Source organism: Scatophagus argus, chromosome 6 (assembly GCF_020382885.2).
Source record: "Scatophagus argus isolate fScaArg1 chromosome 6, fScaArg1.pri, whole genome shotgun sequence".
Taxonomy (NCBI): domain Eukaryota; kingdom Metazoa; phylum Chordata; class Actinopteri; family Scatophagidae; genus Scatophagus; species Scatophagus argus.
Genome location: NC_058498.1, coordinates 5,304,536 through 5,323,848, shown reverse-complemented (window position 1 = coordinate 5,323,848; position 19,313 = coordinate 5,304,536). Strand labels below are relative to the sequence as shown.

The 19,313-nt window shown below is 40.6% G+C and overlaps 1 protein-coding gene across 6 annotated transcripts in view; it reads left to right on the top strand.

The window, feature by feature from the left end:
* The window catches only part of tie1 (tyrosine kinase with immunoglobulin-like and EGF-like domains 1), a 39,176-nt gene extending 20,302 nt beyond the window's left edge, over positions 1–18,874 (top strand). For 3 of the 6 annotated variants that reach the window (XM_046390873.1, XM_046390870.1, XM_046390874.1), the window contains 23 exons: positions 777–1,073; positions 1,279–1,389; positions 1,542–1,697; positions 2,778–2,909; positions 3,558–3,698; positions 3,797–3,925; positions 4,100–4,245; positions 5,656–5,800; positions 5,943–6,101; positions 6,317–6,457; positions 7,562–7,861; positions 8,371–8,661; positions 9,243–9,436; positions 9,641–9,787; positions 9,878–9,941; positions 10,093–10,203; positions 12,920–13,110; positions 13,695–13,808; positions 14,539–14,609; positions 15,838–15,878; positions 16,168–16,264; positions 16,360–16,459; positions 16,552–18,874. In XM_046390873.1, coding sequence (XP_046246829.1) covers positions 777–1,073; positions 1,279–1,389; positions 1,542–1,697; positions 2,778–2,909; positions 3,558–3,698; positions 3,797–3,925; positions 4,100–4,245; positions 5,656–5,800; positions 5,943–6,101; positions 6,317–6,457; positions 7,562–7,861; positions 8,371–8,661; positions 9,243–9,436; positions 9,641–9,787; positions 9,878–9,941; positions 10,093–10,203; positions 12,920–13,110; positions 13,695–13,808; positions 14,539–14,609; positions 15,838–15,878; positions 16,168–16,264; positions 16,360–16,459; positions 16,552–16,623 — 3,350 coding nt within the window. In that variant the 3' untranslated portion in view covers positions 16,624–18,874. Of the gene's footprint in view, positions 1–776; positions 1,074–1,278; positions 1,390–1,541; positions 1,698–2,777; positions 2,910–3,557; positions 3,699–3,796; positions 3,926–4,099; positions 4,246–5,655; positions 5,801–5,942; positions 6,102–6,316; positions 6,458–7,561; positions 7,862–8,370; positions 8,662–9,242; positions 9,437–9,640; positions 9,788–9,877; positions 9,942–10,092; positions 10,204–12,919; positions 13,111–13,694; positions 13,809–14,538; positions 14,610–14,712; positions 15,690–15,837; positions 15,879–16,167; positions 16,265–16,359; positions 16,460–16,551 lie in introns of those variants that run through there. The other 3 variants (XM_046390871.1, XM_046390875.1, XM_046390872.1) reach the window with 3 other exon arrangements.
* Positions 18,875–19,313: the final 439 nt, after the last annotated feature.

Below are 19,313 nucleotides of genomic sequence, written 5' to 3'. Positions count from 1 at the left end.
CATTATTGGGTTTGGCAATTTTATTCAAATACATTCCTGGGGCCCTTTTTGTTTTTGAACCAAAATTTTTTACAAGGGTTGGGTTGATATTGCCAGTTTCTCAATCCTTACCTCAGGTCAGTGAAAAAGATGCCTTAAGTCACACTGTGCATGAGTTTCAAGACATACTCCAACCTGTGGCAGAAACAGATACTGATGGGCTACAAATTTCATTTTTCCTGTGATGTTGTACTGAATTTCATGTGATCAGATGATCTACAACACAAGCCTCGTGTATGAAAAGGAGTTGATTAAATTGAATTGATTGAATTTATTCAAACCAAAAGTATGTTTTGACATATTGGGTCTAGATCACTTGGCCAAGTGACATTTTACATTATGAGCTAATTTTAATATTAGAGACAGAATACGAATACTAACACTGTTGAATCCTGCACCACTTCATACATTGCTGTTATAAATCTAGTTTTAAAGAGACAGATGGGACCTTGATTTTTGATTTTTAAACAAGATGAGCAAAAACTGTTTTATTGATTTCAGTGAGTATTTCAAAAAATCCAGTACACCTGTAATGATGGTGTTCAATTATTATTGTATATTGTGTTGCTGTATGAATCAAATCCGATACTTACAGCCGATTTCATCACCCTGTTTGTGACTAACAGCCCAAAGTAGGTCTACCTTGCCTTCACTTGTCCAAACGAGAGAAGAAATATTGTGTAATTTTATTACACTGGGGACTCAAAGTATTTCAAACACAACGCCCTGTCCTGCAGATGCTGTGATCGACTTGACCATGATCTCCACAGCAGAGGTCACCGGCGTCCATCACTTCACCATCTCTTGCATCAATGGAGAGCGCAGCCCTGCCCAGGTTGAGCTGGACATCAAGAGAGACAACAGAATCCTCATATTCCCTAAGAAGCCATATTTTAAAGTGCAGATGTCCAGGAACAAAGAGGTGGTGGCCAGGGACTTTCGTGACCTGGATCATATCGGTATCTTTTACTGTGAATCCTCTCAGGAGGTTCCACCACTTGAGACCATCACAATGATCAACAATTTTGGCAGAGGTGGGTTCAGAGTTTATATAATCTAAATAAACCTGTTGTGACCAAACCTCATCTGATAATAAAAAATCAATTCATCTATAAAACTCAAAAAATATATGAAGTAAACTATGACCTGATTATTTATACTCTGTAGTTTTCTTATCCATCCAGACTGGATTTTGTGTCATGATTGGAAAATAACTGCATGCATCTGTGTTCCTTATAGCAAATTTTGTCCCAGCTCAGCTTACACTGACTGCTAACAAAGGAGAGACAGTTAATCTCAGCATGGAGCTACTCAACTCCCAAAAGAGAGACGTTACCTGGAAGTACAACGGTAAGCCAGCTTAAGACCGAGGCAGGAAATTTAAGAGAAAACACCAATAACAACCGTGTACTTACTGGTTTTGGTGTGCCGATCAAGATAGAGGGCTACTTTCTGAGACATTGGATGTCTTATTAATGTCGTTTTGTTTTGGTTTTTTTTAGGAAACTACTACTATATGACCCACTGGAACGATATGATCAATAGCACAGCAGTACTGACTGTTGAGAATGTAGTTTTTGCCAATCAAGGCATCTACAGTGCCAGCTATGTGGGGGACAGCCCCCTTCAGGGAGCTTGGATGAGGCTCATTGTAAGAGGTTTGTTGGATCCCAACACAAACACTCGCACACAGCCATTTACACACTCAGGATCACATCACATCATGGCTTTTACCATAGTTTTTCTGCTGCAGATGTGACACATTCTGCCCCAGAAATAACCAAACCTTTGCAAACGCATTTCAGAGGTGATTCACTGTACACTCAAGTAGATTTACCAAGATTCATGCAGTTCTTTACCTCAAGAAGAGCAGAGCTGTATGGAAAAGGTTGGTTATGGTATAAAAAAAAAAGAACATTTATATTCCACCAAAAGAGTCCAATCACTGCAGAAATATTTTATAGTTTCTGTATGGCTAAAACAAGATATGCTTTAGAGTCTATTAAGTGAACTTTAGAGACACAAGTAAATGGACTTATCGATGGAATCAGGTTAGCTGTTTCCCCTTGTTCCCCTTCTTTATGCTAAGCTAACCTAACTGGCCAATGGCTTGTTTTTAATGGACAGAGAAGAAAATAAGCACATTTCACCAAATGTTGAAATCTACTGATAAATCAACAGTGTAGTAAAAAATAAAAACGACCAACAAATAATTGATGTTGAGTTTTTATAGAGACACCACATGTGTTTTTCATTTCCTATACCTCAGTGTTAAAGAGACATCAGCAGTATCAACACCTACTCCACCCTCCACCTGCTCTGTGATGAAATTCCCATATTCTTTCTCTCTTTTTCTGCCAGATGCAGTGTTTTTGTTCCTGTGTATTTTACTACAGGAGTTGAACCATTTTTTATTTCATTTGAAGCTCATATTCTACGCTCAAAGACTTCTACAAACTAAACAGGCTGTCTGTGCTTGAAAAACTGCCCAAAATACAAACAAAAAGCCAAACTACGTCTATGAGTATTTTAAGTCACTACACTGCATGTCTGTAAGATGGCTGATATCAAACGGGGTCAGCAGAACATTTGAAGTTTAATAGACTGAAAGCTTCCAATTTTAAAGGCAAGTTCAAACAAATTGTACACATATCCAAGGAGGAAATAACCTGTATGGATTTTACACCTTACACATTTTGTATGCTGCTCTAAGGGAAGTAAACTCTTTCTCCCTGTAGACTGCCCCAGTAAGAAGTGGGGTCCTTACTGCGACAAGGACTGTCCAGAGTGCATCAACGGTGGGGTGTGTCACGATGTCGACGGAGACTGTATTTGTCCTCCAGGATTCATGGGAACACGCTGTGAGACAGGTTTGTACTGCACTCAATGCAATGTCCTTGCAGGTATAAATAGACAAGTTTTTGTGTGTAAATGAGAGCAACAGGCAGAGAAAGAGAGAAAAAGACAATGAGGATGTATGTAAAACCAGATTTCGATTATAATTCACAAGAAGCAGAGTCTGAATAAGATTTTCTCAACAGAAAGCTAAATGTTAACAGCATAGATCAAAGCCCATAAACCTTATATTTATACTGGGCATAAGTTGAGCACCTAAGCAAAGAGCTGGAGAGAAGATGCACACACTCAATACATAGTTATCCTTCTAACAATTCCCCGACTCCTGCAAACAAACTCCACTACAGATTGTTCAAACAAGATTAAGAGTCTACAGCCACTGAGCTTAACATAATGACTGTACCTAAACTGTTTTTGTGTGCACTGCAGCAGTCACTGCAGCAGTGAAGGATTTGTCTAAACAGCCCTTGCGTTTTTGATTTCCTAGAATGTATCGAGTCAGTGCAATCAAATCTAGAATATAATCTATACAATCAAAATCTACTGGTTACACCTGAGGTCACTGACAGACTGGTTTTGCTGCCATGCAGGTTGAGGCATGATACAGCAAAGGAATATAAATAAGCACATTTGTGAATTTTCCTCTCTTTCACGGCTCACAGCCTGCAGAGAAGGAATGTTTGGCCGAAACTGCCAGCAGTCATGTGGCTCCGAGCTGAACTGCAGGGCGCTGCGTTTCTGCCTACCAGACCCTTACGGATGCTCCTGCGCCAGCGGCTGGTTTGGGAGCCGCTGTGAGAAGGGTGAGTGTTACATCGCCAAATATGAAACATGCATATTTGTTTGTTTACCGTTTTGTTTGTCACATTATGCCTTGTGGTTTTCTGTCGTCTGTTGTCAGCCTGCCATCATGACATGTATGGACCAGACTGCAAACTGAGCTGTAAATGCCAGAATGGAGGAGTTTGCAGCCGTTTCAGTGGATGTCATTGTCCCAATGGATGGAGAGGACAGAACTGTGAGAAGTCTGGTAGATATCAACAAGTCATAGATATCAACAATTCGTATTTATCCCTCTATTAATCCCTATTTACATTCATACATTTTTCCTATTCAGTGATTTTTCTGTATCATAGTTTGTCACATCCATATTATCCACATTCCCTCTTATTAATCTCTGTGCCTTGCCCCTCTCCTTTTTCAGACCGGGCACCCCAGATCCTGGATTTGGATGGTAATTTGGAATGGAATTTGAACTCCAGCCCCAAGATCTTTTGTTCAGCCACAGGCAACCCCCTGCCCAGCCACACCAGCATTGAGCTGCGAAAGTTGGACAGCACTGTGCTCAAGGTAGATGCAACACTCCTGCCAAGATAAGTTATAGTAATCCTGAAGAAAAACAAACACAACACACTATTGGAAAACTGAAAATCTGAGCCCACTGAAAGCTAAAACCAGACCGAACACTTTTTAACCGATGGCTTAATGGACAGATTTTAGCTACTTGTGGAGGCAGGATATCCCTTGTCTGATGACACATTTGCTGTGGTATTCTGCGGTCTCAACATCAATAAATGTGTGATCTGGCTCTCCCATCCCCAAGAGAAGAAAGTGATGGTGGACTCAGTCCTGTGGGTTTGCTGCCTTTCTTGGCCCATCAGAGCGAGGACTCTTCTGCAGGCTCACATTAAAACACCTGCAAACTTTTTCTCTCTTACTTTGTACTCGCTTACCTAAAAAGATGAGCTAATTTTAGCTTCGAAGAAAATGAGGGAAGCAAAATATCAGTGTATTTAATTGTAATAGTTTATTTTAGGTTGAACATTTATTTGTTCTGTAAATTTGCAGAAAACATGTAGACTTTTATTCTAAATGACTGAGAATGGGTACATAATATAATGTGGATGTTAGGATTGGCTCAGTGTACTACGACAAAGACAGTCCTTTGGTCTTGTGGTCTTTAAAAGATTAAGAATTATTTTAAAAATGTAATAGTTCCAAATTCAGTTTTTATATGCCAGTTACAGGAATAGTTTGCCATTTTATGAATGTGTGTCTCATTTGTTTAATCCATACACAAACAGAAATGTTAAAACTAAAACCTGTTGTTTTACACTTACTCTTGTTGTCTTTTTCATCAGTGAGGCTGAAGACAACCAGCAACAGATACATTTTAACTAACTAACAAACGTGATGCAGGCACAGACAGGCTTTCACTGTCTTCATGCTATGATAAGCTAAGCTTGTGGGGAAAAGTTGATTTTCTCATCCAACTCTACACTACAAACCAATAAGAGAGTATTCCCAAATGTTGAAATGTGTAAAATGCAATAAATTACCTTAATAATTAATACATAAAATCAATAAAGCAGGAACATTGTCAGATACTGTATCATCAAATACACAATCAAGTTAAACTTTTCTGTGCCTTTAAGGTTGGACTGAAGGTTGAGTTAAGCTCTGAGGAAGCCAGCAGGACAATGGGCTGACCAGATAAGGTTATATCACTCTGCAGTGCAGCAGTTACCACGTGCTGCCTATAAGTGACATGTTCAGTTTTCTCTGTTGTTTATTCTGTGCTGTTTCCTTGATAATAGAAATAATCTGATAAGGAATTCTACCAGCATTTCCCCTCAGGAACTAAGAAATTTCTGAAACAGCACAGATCCAATCAACTAGCCAAGATGGGCACAGGAAATGGGAATGTGGTTTTTCATCATAAAGCACATTGCTTTTCCATATTCTGTATTTTACCCTCAGGCCTCTCACACTGTCATGGACTCAAATAAGAGTACAGCCCTGTTTGAGATCCCTCATCTGAGTGCTGAACAAGGAGGCTTATGGGAGTGCAGGGTGTCCACCAATGGAGGCCAGGACTCCCGCAAGTTCAACCTCACCATTAAAGGTCCGTGTGTGGTTTCTTTTGAGCATAATTGGAAATAATAAAAAGACAGGAAAAGATTTTCATTTTACTACCATTTCCAGCATGCATGCACATCACAGCAGCAAATGTCTTAATGCTAAGATCTTTTCTGGTGTCTGCTCAGAGCCCCCTGTTCCCTCTACTGCCCCCGTACTACTGGAGAAAAGGAGTAAGCAGCTGCAGGTGTTGCCGATGGAGTCCCACAGAGGAGACGGTCCCATTGTCTCCACTAGGCTCCTCTATAAGCCAGTGAAAAATGGAGACTCTTGGTCCTCCATCATAGGTAAGCAAGCAGAGATATCATTCAGATATGTCATTTAGTTCGCCTTTATCACAGAAATTAATGTTAACCTGTGGTCACCGTCATTTCAACATTACGTCATTACAAGATCAGCAATTATGATATAACCTATAATTTTATATGTATATTCTCTCTCTTTATATCATATATTTTAAGAAAAATGTTGTCCTGAAATCCCTACACCCACTTTCTTTCAGTTTATAGCGACAAAGAGCCCATCACGCTGATGAACCTGGAGCCTTCAACACGCTACCGTGTTCGTGTCCAGCTGACTCGTCCTGGTGAAGGCGGAGAGGGGGACCCGGGGCCAGAAGCCATCATGGAGACTGATTGTCCCGGTAAGACCCACAGATAACAGGGCCGTCCAGTTCAGAGCAGTCACACACTTATTGTACATGAGAATATTTATCTGGAAATTTTGCCTGGGAACAAATGTCTATAGTCTGGATGTCTGGACCACAGCACTTAAGCAAGCATAATTATCTTGTGTCTGGTTACGCTAATAGTAAATTCTCCTCATTTTTGCTGAGCAGTGCTTTTCCCAGGCCTTAAGGAGCCAGTTGTCTTTTCCCTTGTGAGCGTATCTGTTCTGATGTCTCAAGTGCAGGGAAAATATAGAAAGCCGGCAGTAGACTGAAATGATCTGTGGACCCTTTGCTAAGACCAAAAACCATGTGGGATTCAAACCAGAATTACAAAAAATAAACCTTTGTCATCAGTCAGTCAGCAAGGAATGCCAGAGCCTGGCATTTTAATTCTTCAGTGACTGTGGTGCAGAGAGAGAAAGAGGGAGAATCAGCATATCTGAGTGTGTGAGTACAGAAGAAAATTGTAGAAAAACACTGAATTGGCAACATGCGGTCAGGTCCATGTATAAAATGGAACAATTTTTATTTTTTAAGGGATGGTTGGTCTCTTGCACAAGAACAAGCAGGCTGTAATAATGTATAGTGACTCTTGTGCTTTGTAGAAGGACCATGCATCAGTTTAAGTCTATGGCTTAGGGAGTTCAAAGTGGAATATAATATAATATAATATAATGGAATAAAAATAAAATATTCTGTATTTATGTTAGTCATTCATCTGTTGTCTCATGCCATTTAAATAATAATATAGGTTGTGGGTTCATGCAACAAATTGCTGGTTACTTTTAGTCCAATCAAACTGCATGTCTTTGATTGTGGGAGGAAACCAGAGCGCCCTTACAAGTAAATTCAGAAATAACCAGGGCCAAAATTTAATGCTCGTACTTTCCCGTTGTGAGCTAACAGTCCTGACTACTGTACCTCAGCCAACTGAAAGATCAGGTGTCCAATTCACTTTAAAATACTTTATCCATCCGTCTGGGGGCTATTTGAAAGAACTGTTTACTGGCTTACTGAGAGAACTTCACAAGGAGCTGTCAGTCCTCTTGGCTTATCCTGTGTTCTCTGTCGCTGCAGAGCCCACAGTTCAACCAGAGATTGACTTCAGTTCAGTGGAAGGTCGCGATGTCACTGTACGCTGGCGACTGCCCGCCAATAGTGGCGTTAATGCCGGTTCAGCCAGTGGATTTTTAGTGCAGCTCTTCAAGCCACCCTACAGTGAGAAACTACTGGAGAAAACCACCCTGCTCAATGTGCTTTCCACAAAGTTCCACAACCTGGAGTATCAGCAAGACTACACCGTGGTGGTGCGCCTCATCAACTGCGGCAGCCATGGGCCGTCCTCCGAACTTTACCAGTTCCGCATCCACACCCTGGGTAACCAGAAACTCTGCTGTTAGTACGCTGCATGGAAGGCTCTTTCTAAATAGATTTTCGATGCACTTTATAGTGCATTCATATTGGTTTGTCGTAAAACACGAGATGTAACACAATATACAGTGTGTTAATGGTTCAGGTTAGGATTGAGGCATATTGCCCAGCCTTAGCTCACATATATTTAGTTTCAGTGGTAATTATACAAGATAAATAAATGGGCCATCAGGGATATTAGTTTAGTTTCTTAGAGTTACTTTAAAACCTCAAAATGAAAAGAGACTCTCTCTGCCCACAAACTTTATAAGCAAGTTTAGCAGGTCATAGTTTGGTGTGAAGAGCCAATCCGCTTTAGTTTGCAATCAGTTAAGATCCACAAGATCCATCTAGCAGAGCGGCATTGACTGCCGTTAAAACCTTGTCTTTGGTACTAAAACTTTCAGAGCAACCAAGCACAAAAGCCTGTGACTGAAGCTGCTATTTTATTCTCTTTTAATTTCTCTGTGTCTCAGGTCCATCATCCCCACGCAACGTCCAGGCTCTGCCTCTGTCCGTGTCAGCCATCCAGGTGAGGTGGCAGCCGCCTGCAGATCCCAATGGAGGCATCATAAAGTACATCATAGAGTACCAGCCGGTCGGCCAGGCGAGCCCTCACCCTTGGGTGGACACAGACGATGGAAACAAGACTACCAAAGATGTGATGGCGCTCAATGGCAGCACACTCTACCAGTTCAGAGTGAGAGCTTTCTCCAAAGTGCCGGGAGAGTGGAGCAAGTTTGTTCACGCGATGACACAAGGGGATGGTGAGTGTGAAAGTTACTGTCTGCTCACCCACATTTATCCACATTGCTATGGCAGGATCAAATATGGTGAAAAAGATTGTTTGATTAGTTCAAGTTCACATGATGGATTTAGTTGATATCGGATGTGAGATCTGCAGGTTTCTGAAAGCCTTGAGGCAAGTTGTTCTTCTCAGGTTTGGCACACAAGAGCATCAGTAGTATAACAGAAAATTTAAAATTTCTGGTTTCCTGGAATGAGTAATCTTTTCAAAAGAAATGTCCAAATGCTCCAGTGTACTGATATAAATTGAGGACTTCTTACAGTTTCTTGGACTCGAATTTTCCCTTTAAGCTAGAAGTGGCTCGCTGTGGACATTTCTAAAGTACTGTACTTGTGGCCAATAGTGTGCTTTTCCCAGGTGGCCCTGAACGAGACCACCCGCACAGGGACAGGGATTTACCCAAGATAATAATACACAGACAGCCTATTTATCTCCACTTCCTGAAAATAATTTCCATCTGCCTACTCGTTTATTTCTCTCAATCCAATGTTCCATCCTACTCTGTCTTCTCTCTCTGTCTTTTCCCCGCTGCCAAAAAAGGCCTTCAGAGTTTAAACCCGACCACCCAGGGTGTGGCTGGGAGGCCTGCTGGGGACAGCTACCAGCTGTTGGTGGCAGTGGTGGGCTCAGTAACTGTCACCTGTGTGACTATCCTGCTGGCACTGTTGGCTCTTTTCTTCATCCGCAAGATGCTGCTCAACCGTCGCCGCACGTTCACCTACCAGTCTGGATCGGTATGGACAGCCCAGGATTTGTTTCAAATTTTTTATCATTAGAATTTTGGAAAGTTGAGGGATTTCCAGAGTCCTCGCTGACATCACAGCAGATCTTTCAAAGCTTAAATGTCTTTAGAAAAAATTGTACTTTGGAGAACTTTCATATATTTATATTTATTTACATGCATTTATGGCTGAGCTTAAGAGTATTTATACCCTCAGGGTGAGGAAACTATTCTGCAGTTTAACTCAGGAACTCTGACCCTGACACGAAGGCCTAAACCAACACCGGAGCCCCTCACCTATCCAATCCTGGAGTGGGAGGACATAAAGTTTGAAGATGTGATCGGAGAGGGAAACTTTGGCCAGGTGTTTAGTTTACTTCCTGAATTTTGATATGTTTTTCTCCTTTCATTGCTGTTGGTTACCCCTGTAAGCTAACAACTGTTTTAAAACCAGGTCATCAAAGCCATGATAAAGAAGGATGGCAATAAAATGAGCGCAGCCATCAAGATGCTGAAAGGTAACTTTGGCACACATTCATACAAGCACTCATAAGTATATACAGATCATGCACATGTATCAGTACATGGAGGTTCGTTTCACAGACACCAGCTAAAGATGCTTTGCTTGCACTTTGTTTAATGATGCTGTGTGTGCTGATCTTCCTGCAGAGTTTGCCTCAGAGAATGACCACAGAGACTTTGCAGGGGAGCTGGAGGTGCTGTGCAAACTAGGCCAGCATCCCAACATCATCAACCTGATAGGAGCCTGCGAGAACAGAGGTGAGTGAGCGACATCTAGTGGACATTATGGATATTGATGTGCTTTCAGGTTGTAGCTTTTGAAAAAATATTGATATGCTGTTTTGGCAGGCCTAGGGTTTCACAAGACATCCAGATCTATAGGCTGATGATGGATGTGACACTGAGGAGGCAATATGTTACTTTACCTTACTTATATGGTGTCCAGGGCTTCTAAATTGTATGATTTCTTGTATGTTTCATGTGTCATTTGGTGGACACTGTCCAGATTCTGGATTCTGCAGGACACCACTCATATGACAAATGAAATGAATGAAAATGAAAAATAAATTTGAAGAAACAATGTAGAGGTCTAATATACATCAGCTTAATGTATTGTTGCATTATTTAATATGCTATCACGTAAAACAAATTGCAGTATTCCTGTACCATATTTGTAGCAACAAAAACAATCCTAATTCATGACCCACTTACTGGCTTTCTCTGGAGCTTTAAACTGTATCCCACAGTCTTTATCAGCGGATGGAGTTTGCTCAGTTGTCATGGATCGGCTGATTTGTGAGCTCCAATTGTATTTGCTCATGCGTTTTTGGCCAAGATATGTCAGTAATCATTTTGTAAAGCATTGCCTTTATGCTGTACTATTCAGTTCCTGCAGACAATATCCTGACAAGATTGTACTGGTCGATAACTACCGTAATTGTATCCCTGTTTGTAGTGCTGCAGAGGAACATGTTAAATTCTTCCTGCTTGAAATCCAAACAGATACTCCATCTGATCCTCTGCACCTGGGAAGCACCAGAATGTGTCCAAACTAAATAATCTTTGCCTGCCAGAAGCATTTTGCACTATCACATTTATTTGACTTGTGCTAGACTAGCATACTGCTGTGTCACACATTTATATATTTGCATAAGGTTTCCTTGACCCCAGTTACATCTGATGGCTTCTACACTGAATAACTGAATTGCTTTCGTTTGATCAAAGGTTGATAACATATGAGAGAGGAAGTATAGTATGGAAAGTACATCAGTGAGGACCAAACCAAATCAGCCTTGAAAAATAAACATCTTACTAGTTTCACTTTCAGGTAGAAATTGACTCTGCAGACCTTCACTCTGCATGTTGGATAATCCCTGAATTCCTGCATGTCAGGAAGTTTTGCTCCTCTATGATTTAGCTGCAAACAGGCCTCCTTTCAACCACCACTTTTTAAAATGATTGTTTTGCGTACCGTATGCAATCATTTCATACAAAAATTTGGAAACATTTTAAAGGTTTCCACATGCATATTCCATTTATATTATGGACAACTGGTTGTAAAATTTAGAAGAAGAGGAGAGAAACGGGAGAAAGGAAGGAAGGAAGGAAGTGAAAGCAAGCTTGAAGGAAAAGCTGTGAAAATAAATGAAGAAAGAGATGAAGAAGAAAGACATAATACTTGTTTGTGATAGAGTTTGCATGTGCTGTTCTTGTGCTTTTACTGAGAAGAATAGAGAAAGCCTTGCAGTGATAACAAAAGCTATTACCCAATTGCTGTTTTTGGAATTTGGAGTTTTCTGTTTCATATTCTTCTGGCTTCGGGCTTTTGTTCATTTGATCCATTCGGCATCTGTATGCAATTTAAAAAAGGGGGAGATATATGGTGTTGTTTTCAGCTCATACACTTTGTCGTCTTAGAGAGATCTGGAATAAATTCACTCTTCAGACTTCAACATTGTGAAAGAATTAGGTGTGTGCAGGATGTAATCAGTACCGAACTGGAGGAGGATGGAAGGAGTAACTGATCACATATAAAGACTGAAAAATGAAATAGTTCTCTAGATCAGCTTTTATTGAACATTTTTCTCTAATCTTTGTGGGAATTGTATGCTGATATTCTACCATCAGCACAGATAATGTGTGTATGTTTTAGTGAAGTCCTGGGACAAGAGCTAATTCATTGTGTGATTATCCTCTTATGTTGAGTCAGTACAAATTTCATACTGCTGCTTGGGGGGGCTGTTTCATTTAAAGTAAAGAAATAGTTTTGCAAAGATATGACTGCAGGAAAAACAGCATGTCCTGATTAACATCACCTCTTTTAGCTGAGAAGCGTAAATTGTGTTACAACTGTAGGGTCCAGTTCTTTGTCTAGTCCCTCTATCACTTATTCTTTCCTTACACATATGGTATTAACAAATTGTACTGGCACTCTCTCTCTTGCCCTGTTGAAATCAACATGAAACCCGTCCAACAAGCAGAAATGCCTCATGACCTGTAGGAACTCTGACTTTGGCTGGAAGCCATCTTCTATTAACAAAGCCTCAACCATCTGGTTGAGCGCTGAGTGGATTTCATGAAAGGCCTGGTTTTCCTCTTGTCAAGACAGAACAGTTGAAGGTCAAGCTCCTTTCCAGCTGTAGCCATGTCTCTCCCCTGCCTGTGGCAAGCAGGCCAAGCAAGGCCATAGTCACAGTTTTCAGGGAGAAGATGAAGAAATTCTCATTGTACTTATACACATAGGAGATGAAATGTATTTTTGGCACTGACCTTAATCGTGTTACTCTCCACAAATCTTTTTTATGAAGTCAAATGGATTGTGTTTCATCCTCAAGGAAGGTTAACTCGTCAAATATTACAAAACATGATCAGGTTGCTGGCTGTGTCACCAGGATGAATGAATGCTTTCAATATGAAGTAGATAAGTACTTCTTCCAGTTCTCTCCTAATGTTCCTCACTGAATGTCTTCTCCAGGTTACCTGTACATAGCCATTGAATACGCTCCGTATGGTAACCTTCTGGACTTCCTGAGGAAGAGTCGTGTGCTGGAGACCGATCCTGCCTTTGCCAAGGAGCACGGCACTGCTTCCACCCTCACCTCCCAGCAGCTGCTGCAGTTTGCTGTAGACGTGGCAACAGGGATGCACTACCTAAGTGACAAACAGGTCAGGCGAGGCTCCCCGTATATTTGGATGTGTGCAGTTTCTTGAAATCAGAAGTCTCTCAGAGCAGGGTTTCCCCCCATAGTTGATGCTGATAATGTAATTAAGAGCTTTCTAAAGTTTTAATTAAAAATTATCTTCTGATGAAGTAGAAGTGTGTAATAATGTGATAAAAACCACCAAAAAGTTGTTACAGATTGCATCATAATCCAAATATCACACGAACTGCCCTACTCATATATGTATTTGGGAGATGATTTCTTAAAGCTGACAATGTTTAAAGTGTAGCAGTTCAAAATAAGTTATTAATTAAACTATTCTGTTGTTACTGTTACATTATTATGATATGTTACTCCACGGTTTAGTCAATAACTGTTTATAATACTCAAGCATATTATTTTAGAGTTTTGTTTATATCTTTGCTCCATTTAAAAGGACATAATGCTTGATTGATATGACATGCAACTTACTATTATACTGAAACTGATGTACAAAAACAAAAGAGATAATAATTATATATGTTTGAGGAGTATTATGCTTAGCGTTTAACACTTCTCCTCTCCTCCCCTCCACTCTCTGGATTCTAGTTTATCCACAGGGATTTGGCAGCCAGGAATGTTCTTGTGGGAGACAACCTTGTGGCCAAGATAGCAGACTTCGGCCTGTCCCGCGGCGAGGAAGTTTACGTTAAGAAGACGATGGTGAGAGCTGGACATCATACGTGGTTTTTCAGAGCATTTTGATTTTATTCATTTTCAGCCAACAGAGGGCACTAGTTGTTTGAGAGATGAGCATTTCAGTATTCTTTGTAATTCCACTATAATGCCTTTAATATTGGTTGTTGCAATGTGCTCATTTCTCGCATGCTGAAGAAAAAAACTAAGTCATATGAAATTACAGAAGACTAATCAGCTGCACAGAGAAACTGTGACATTGACATACCTGTGTGTATCTTTTGTCAGTTTATTAAAGTCTATCAATTTATGGTCTGCCACACAATTGTTACTACATTAATACCACACCACTGTGTGGCAACAACTTATTCTGAAGATTAAGAAGAAGCACAATGCATACACATGTGTGAAGAGGTGTCTGACAGGCGGTGCTGTCACATAGTCAGGTGCTCGAGCAGTTAGTGGTTTCCTTAGCATTATATCACATTAACTGAAGTCATGTGTAGGTACTGTTTGCCACAGCATAGTGTGTAGTAGTGGTACAGCAGTGTACTACGTTCCACTTCACATAATCTCCATGATCAAGCTGTGGTCAACCACCCCAGGAGCCATTTTATAAAATCCGACTTAATTTTTTGACTTTTTTTTTTTTTTTTAAGTATATTTTTTATTCTTCATTATTCGCAATAAGACTCTTCACATGCCGATCTGTCAATCCAGCAGAGTGTTTGATTTGAATCTGTTGCTTGGCTTTCAGGGGAGGCTGCCTGTACGCTGGATGGCTATTGAGTCCCTGAACTACAGCGTGTACACGTCGAAGAGTGATGTGTGAGTCACAGTGTCAGCTCATGTGTTCATCTACTGCCACATAAATCTTGAATTTAACTCTTGCGCTCACTGCAACAGGTATTTTTTTTTTTTTGTCTATTAGATCGGAGCAAGCCCACAGTGTTTGTCGCACGGGGAGCTTCAGCATCTGGAGGGTTATCTCCGTATTTGAAACTGACATACTAAAATGCCAAAATAATTCTGAGAACTTTTGCGGCATACTGAACATGGCAGGCGTCTGATGTTGCAAGCGATTCATGCACACTTCCTGGAGTACAAACTCTAACCACCAATTTCTCACAATCACAATTCTTCTGTCTCATTTCTTCTTTCATATCACAGGAACCTTATTAATATTGTTTGTGAAGTTCTGACTATGTATGCCCCCCCAAAAAAGAAAACAGCAAATCATCCCTCTGTCACTGGTGGAGTGATAATAGTATGCTGTGTGACTGATAAGTTCAGCCAGGAAGCCTTGCAACTTAGTAGGCAGAATGAAATGCTAGTTTGTCAAATGGAGCCTATTTATACACAGCCGAGAACATGTTTGAAGAGTGTAGGGCGCCTAACAGAAGAAGTGTGAAGGCTGTCTGCAGGGTCAGAGACAAAGAGTTGTAAACATTTGCAAGAGTGTGAGGGAGATACAGAGAACAACATGTGAGTGAAATGTAGTGCACTGAAGAGAAGTGATAAGGACAGGGACAATGTGACAGGACGACGGCACAAACAGCACTTGTCTCCCCATGTGATCTACCACACAGCATTGTGACGTGACATCTGACTTGCGGTTTCTCTGCTGAGTTCAGTTGCTAATCAGATCGTAGGAAAAATGGTGGTTTCATGTTGTTGAGACACTGAGTGGTTTCTTATCAGTTTTCGTACATTATTATATCATTATATTAATTTTCAGATGGAGCTGTGCATTTTGCGCAAAAGCTGTGCAAAATGTGGAGGACAACATTACGTGCAACAGTAGAACATTTGTTCATTTTAGTAAATAGTGGATTCAAAATATTTAGTTGTTTACTGTTTATGTAGATTAGCAGATTTGATTTTATGTTGGTTTCTTTACATTTTTTTTTTTTTACTTTAACCCACATACGATCAAAGGAGGATACAAACATTAAACTAATGATTATTCAGGTGTTACAAAGCAAAGCTTCATATTGTGCTCCTGTTTTCCTTCTGTGTCTTCCTAATATTTCTGTCTTTGTGTCTCCTTTCCCAGGTGGTCTTTCGGTGTTCTCCTTTGGGAAATTGTAAGTTTAGGTAAGTAAGCATACAAACTTCATTTACCTTCTGCTCCCATTCCTGTAAATTGCTAAGGACAGATTTAAATTTGCAAAGAATCCTCACACATTCAGGAAGTCCAGTATACGACTGATGGCACTGAAGACTGCAGTTGTGATTGTAGTTGTGTGTGATTATATCTGCATTGGGTTGCGTGTATTCTCATGTTTGTTCAAAGTCAACATAATGGTGATAATCCTTATCATTGTTTCACTCACACTAATTATCATCAGTCTATTCATAAATGTATTTCTATCCTGTTTGTCAGGTGGCACGCCATATTGTGGCATGACGTGCGCCGAGCTTTATGAAAAACTGCCACAAGGCTACAGAATGGAAAAACCCAAAAACTGTGATGATGAGGTGTAAGTATTCAGCATTTATGCTGCTAATGACTAGCTTAATCTGTCTGTCGTTCCTGTATGTAACTGCATTCATTCCTGTTTCTCTCCTCGTCTAGCTATGAACTGATGAGGCAGTGCTGGAGGGATCGGCCCTACGAGAGACCCCCCTTCTCCCAAGTCTCAGTGCAGCTCAACAGGATGCAGGAGGCCAGGAAGGTAATGCTGCATTCACACAATTTGGGCAGAAAGAGAAGAATAGGAAAATGTCCTGTGGTTACTACTTGAGAGTGTTTCTATCCATCTTCCAGGCTTATGTGAACATGGCTCTGTTTGAGAACTTCACCTACGCTGGGATAGATGCCACAGCCGAGGAGGCCTGACTACCAGCCCCCCCAGACCCTCGCATGCCACGTAGCCATAAGAGGAAGCCCCGAGGAGGGTCACCGCGTTACTGTCACCTCCCTGCTGCTCAGCGTCGAGACAGGAGGGCCAGGCACTCTACCAAAGCCACCCAGCTATAGATGGAGGACTGTGAAAGGACACTGTGTGGAGGTATCAGAGTTGTTAGGGGATAAGGAGTATCACTGGGCCTTGGCTGGAGAGATGCGATTGTTACCAACCTTTCGGACAATACAGAGCCCCTGTCACTGTGAAGCAATCCCAGAGAAAAGACATGGCATTGTACCTCTTGGCTGTGACAAAAGTTACAATGCTGGACCCTTTTCTCTGAGTGAGGTGGGGGGCAGCACAGAAGGAGCTATGTGACTTGCTGAAACACCACAGGGTCTGTGGGGTGTCGATGCTGGACTTTTTAAACATTTTCTCTCCATTTCTCTAAATGGAGAGGAAGGTCTTTCATGAAGATGACATTGTAAGGACACAGCGTGGATCACAAACATTCAAGTTCTCAGAGGGTTAGAAAAGGATGTAAGACACATACAATGTAGCACTTAAAACCAGCCTCCGTCATGCCATCTGTGTCTTTTACTGTTTGCTTATCACTGCCATGTGAATGTAACTACTACTGTATGTATTTTGTCTCTTTTTTAGGGCACACAGATGTATCAAAACCTCCTAAGCAAATGTGGTTACAGACTAATACAAATACAGCCATGGTTGATGGTCAAGGTGTCGCATGCAAAGCTCAGCAAGAGCAGTTGTTTGGAAAATGCAGATGTAGCTATCACCATTATACTGTAGTTACCCTTAACACTATGCAACCTAACGCAGTGTATGGTAATATATCCTTCATATGAGAATGTACAGTATGTTTTCATTAAAGGTTTAATGGTGACTGGAATCACCACCAGTAGTTGCCTGATTTGCAGTAGTCCAATTTAGGTTAAAACTGCATTTTCACTGGCACAAATGATACTAACTTTTGCACAAAAACAAACTCAAAAAGTTTTGTGTGTTTGTTGTTTGCGGCCCGCTTAATAGTAAGCATGATGGCAAGCTACTAGGGGCCAAAGTGCCCATGGATTGTTCAGGAACACTGGTCTGCCCTGCTGCACAGAGCTGATCTGTCACTGGGTTTCCTCCACAAGCCAACCACAGGCACAGAACTGTCTGTCAAACCAGGTCTCAGAGGGGAAGCTTCCTGTCTACACAGATACCAACTACACAACAACGCATATGTGTAGTGAAAGAGCAGTGAAATTTATTTTTAGCCCCTTTGCGTTCCCTCTCAAAAACTTGCTTTTTAGGCACCACTGTAATCCCATCTGTTATACTCTTTACAGATTATTGTGACCTTAAGATGTTAGATCAACTTCTGTGATCCATCAGATGTTTTAATCCAAATGGTAGGACACCCACCCCACCCTAACACTGAAAATCCTAGTCAGGTCACACAATTTAGTGGGTCACAGAATATGGCAGAACACCGGTCCTCGATTAGCCCACGATAAATGGACACCTGTAACTGCATTACATCAGTATTACCTCTCAAAGGAAATCTTGAAAAAAATGGCAGATATTGCTCTGAAATCGGATTTACTAATGGCTCGGATTTACTTGGCTATAGCACAGCTGTGTTGCATATGAACGCACTCAAATTGAACAATAAACATTAAGCATTTACCTTATCTGTTAACTCTCCTGTTAATTAACCTTCCATTGTCAGATATAACATTCATAATTCCTTGTTTCTCATACCTGAAAACTGAGCTATCTCTCTGATTCAGTCTACCGGTAATATGAATGATGAGCACTGGTATCAAATGAACTGCCCCCAAGTAAAACATTCAGTCCAGACTTATCAAACCAAATCATCACTCTGCAAATGTCTCACTCTCTTCTGAACGTTAACATTAAAAAATGACTGCAGTGTCGAGGTGAATCATAATTTGGCCACATTATTTGCATGTGCTTTAGAAATTTGATTTCTCAAAAAAAAAAAAAAGAACAAAACATCAAATTTCTGGGCAACTCAAAAAAAAAAATCACACAGTGCCATGTATGTCTCACAGTGTTGGCTGCTAGAGATCATATCAGTGTGTGGTTTCTTATCCCTTATCTGTAGTATGCATGGGCATGTTTTCTTGGTGCCAAGGTCTCATGCTCATGGGTTTCATTTTGAGTGTGTTAAAATGTTAGTTGGCATGAGAACATTTCGAATTAAAAAGAAAGCCCCACTTTTGATTGAATATGATACAGACCGAGTCATTCTTTTGATCTTTGACCTTCTCATCGATTCACTGATTCAACATAAGCACATGTGCTGCTTTAAGAAATTTAAATTTATAAGGCTCAAAATACTGATCAAGCACTAAAGATTAAATTTGACACCGTGCTTTGTACAGTTGTTTAAACATGACATACTGTAAATTTTGAATACACATCAAAGAAATTGGGACCACTTTCTCAAATACATGTGAATGCTCATGTAGTCACAGAAGTGTCTTAGTTCAATTCTCTAACAATAAAGTGACATTGTTACATTTGTGTTCAACTATGAAATGTAATAAAATAGTTAAAATTTTGGCAATTTTAACTATTTTATTACATTTTATTACAATTTTTTTCACACCCTAAGTTGGCATTTTCAAATTGCTTGTTTGTTCAAGAC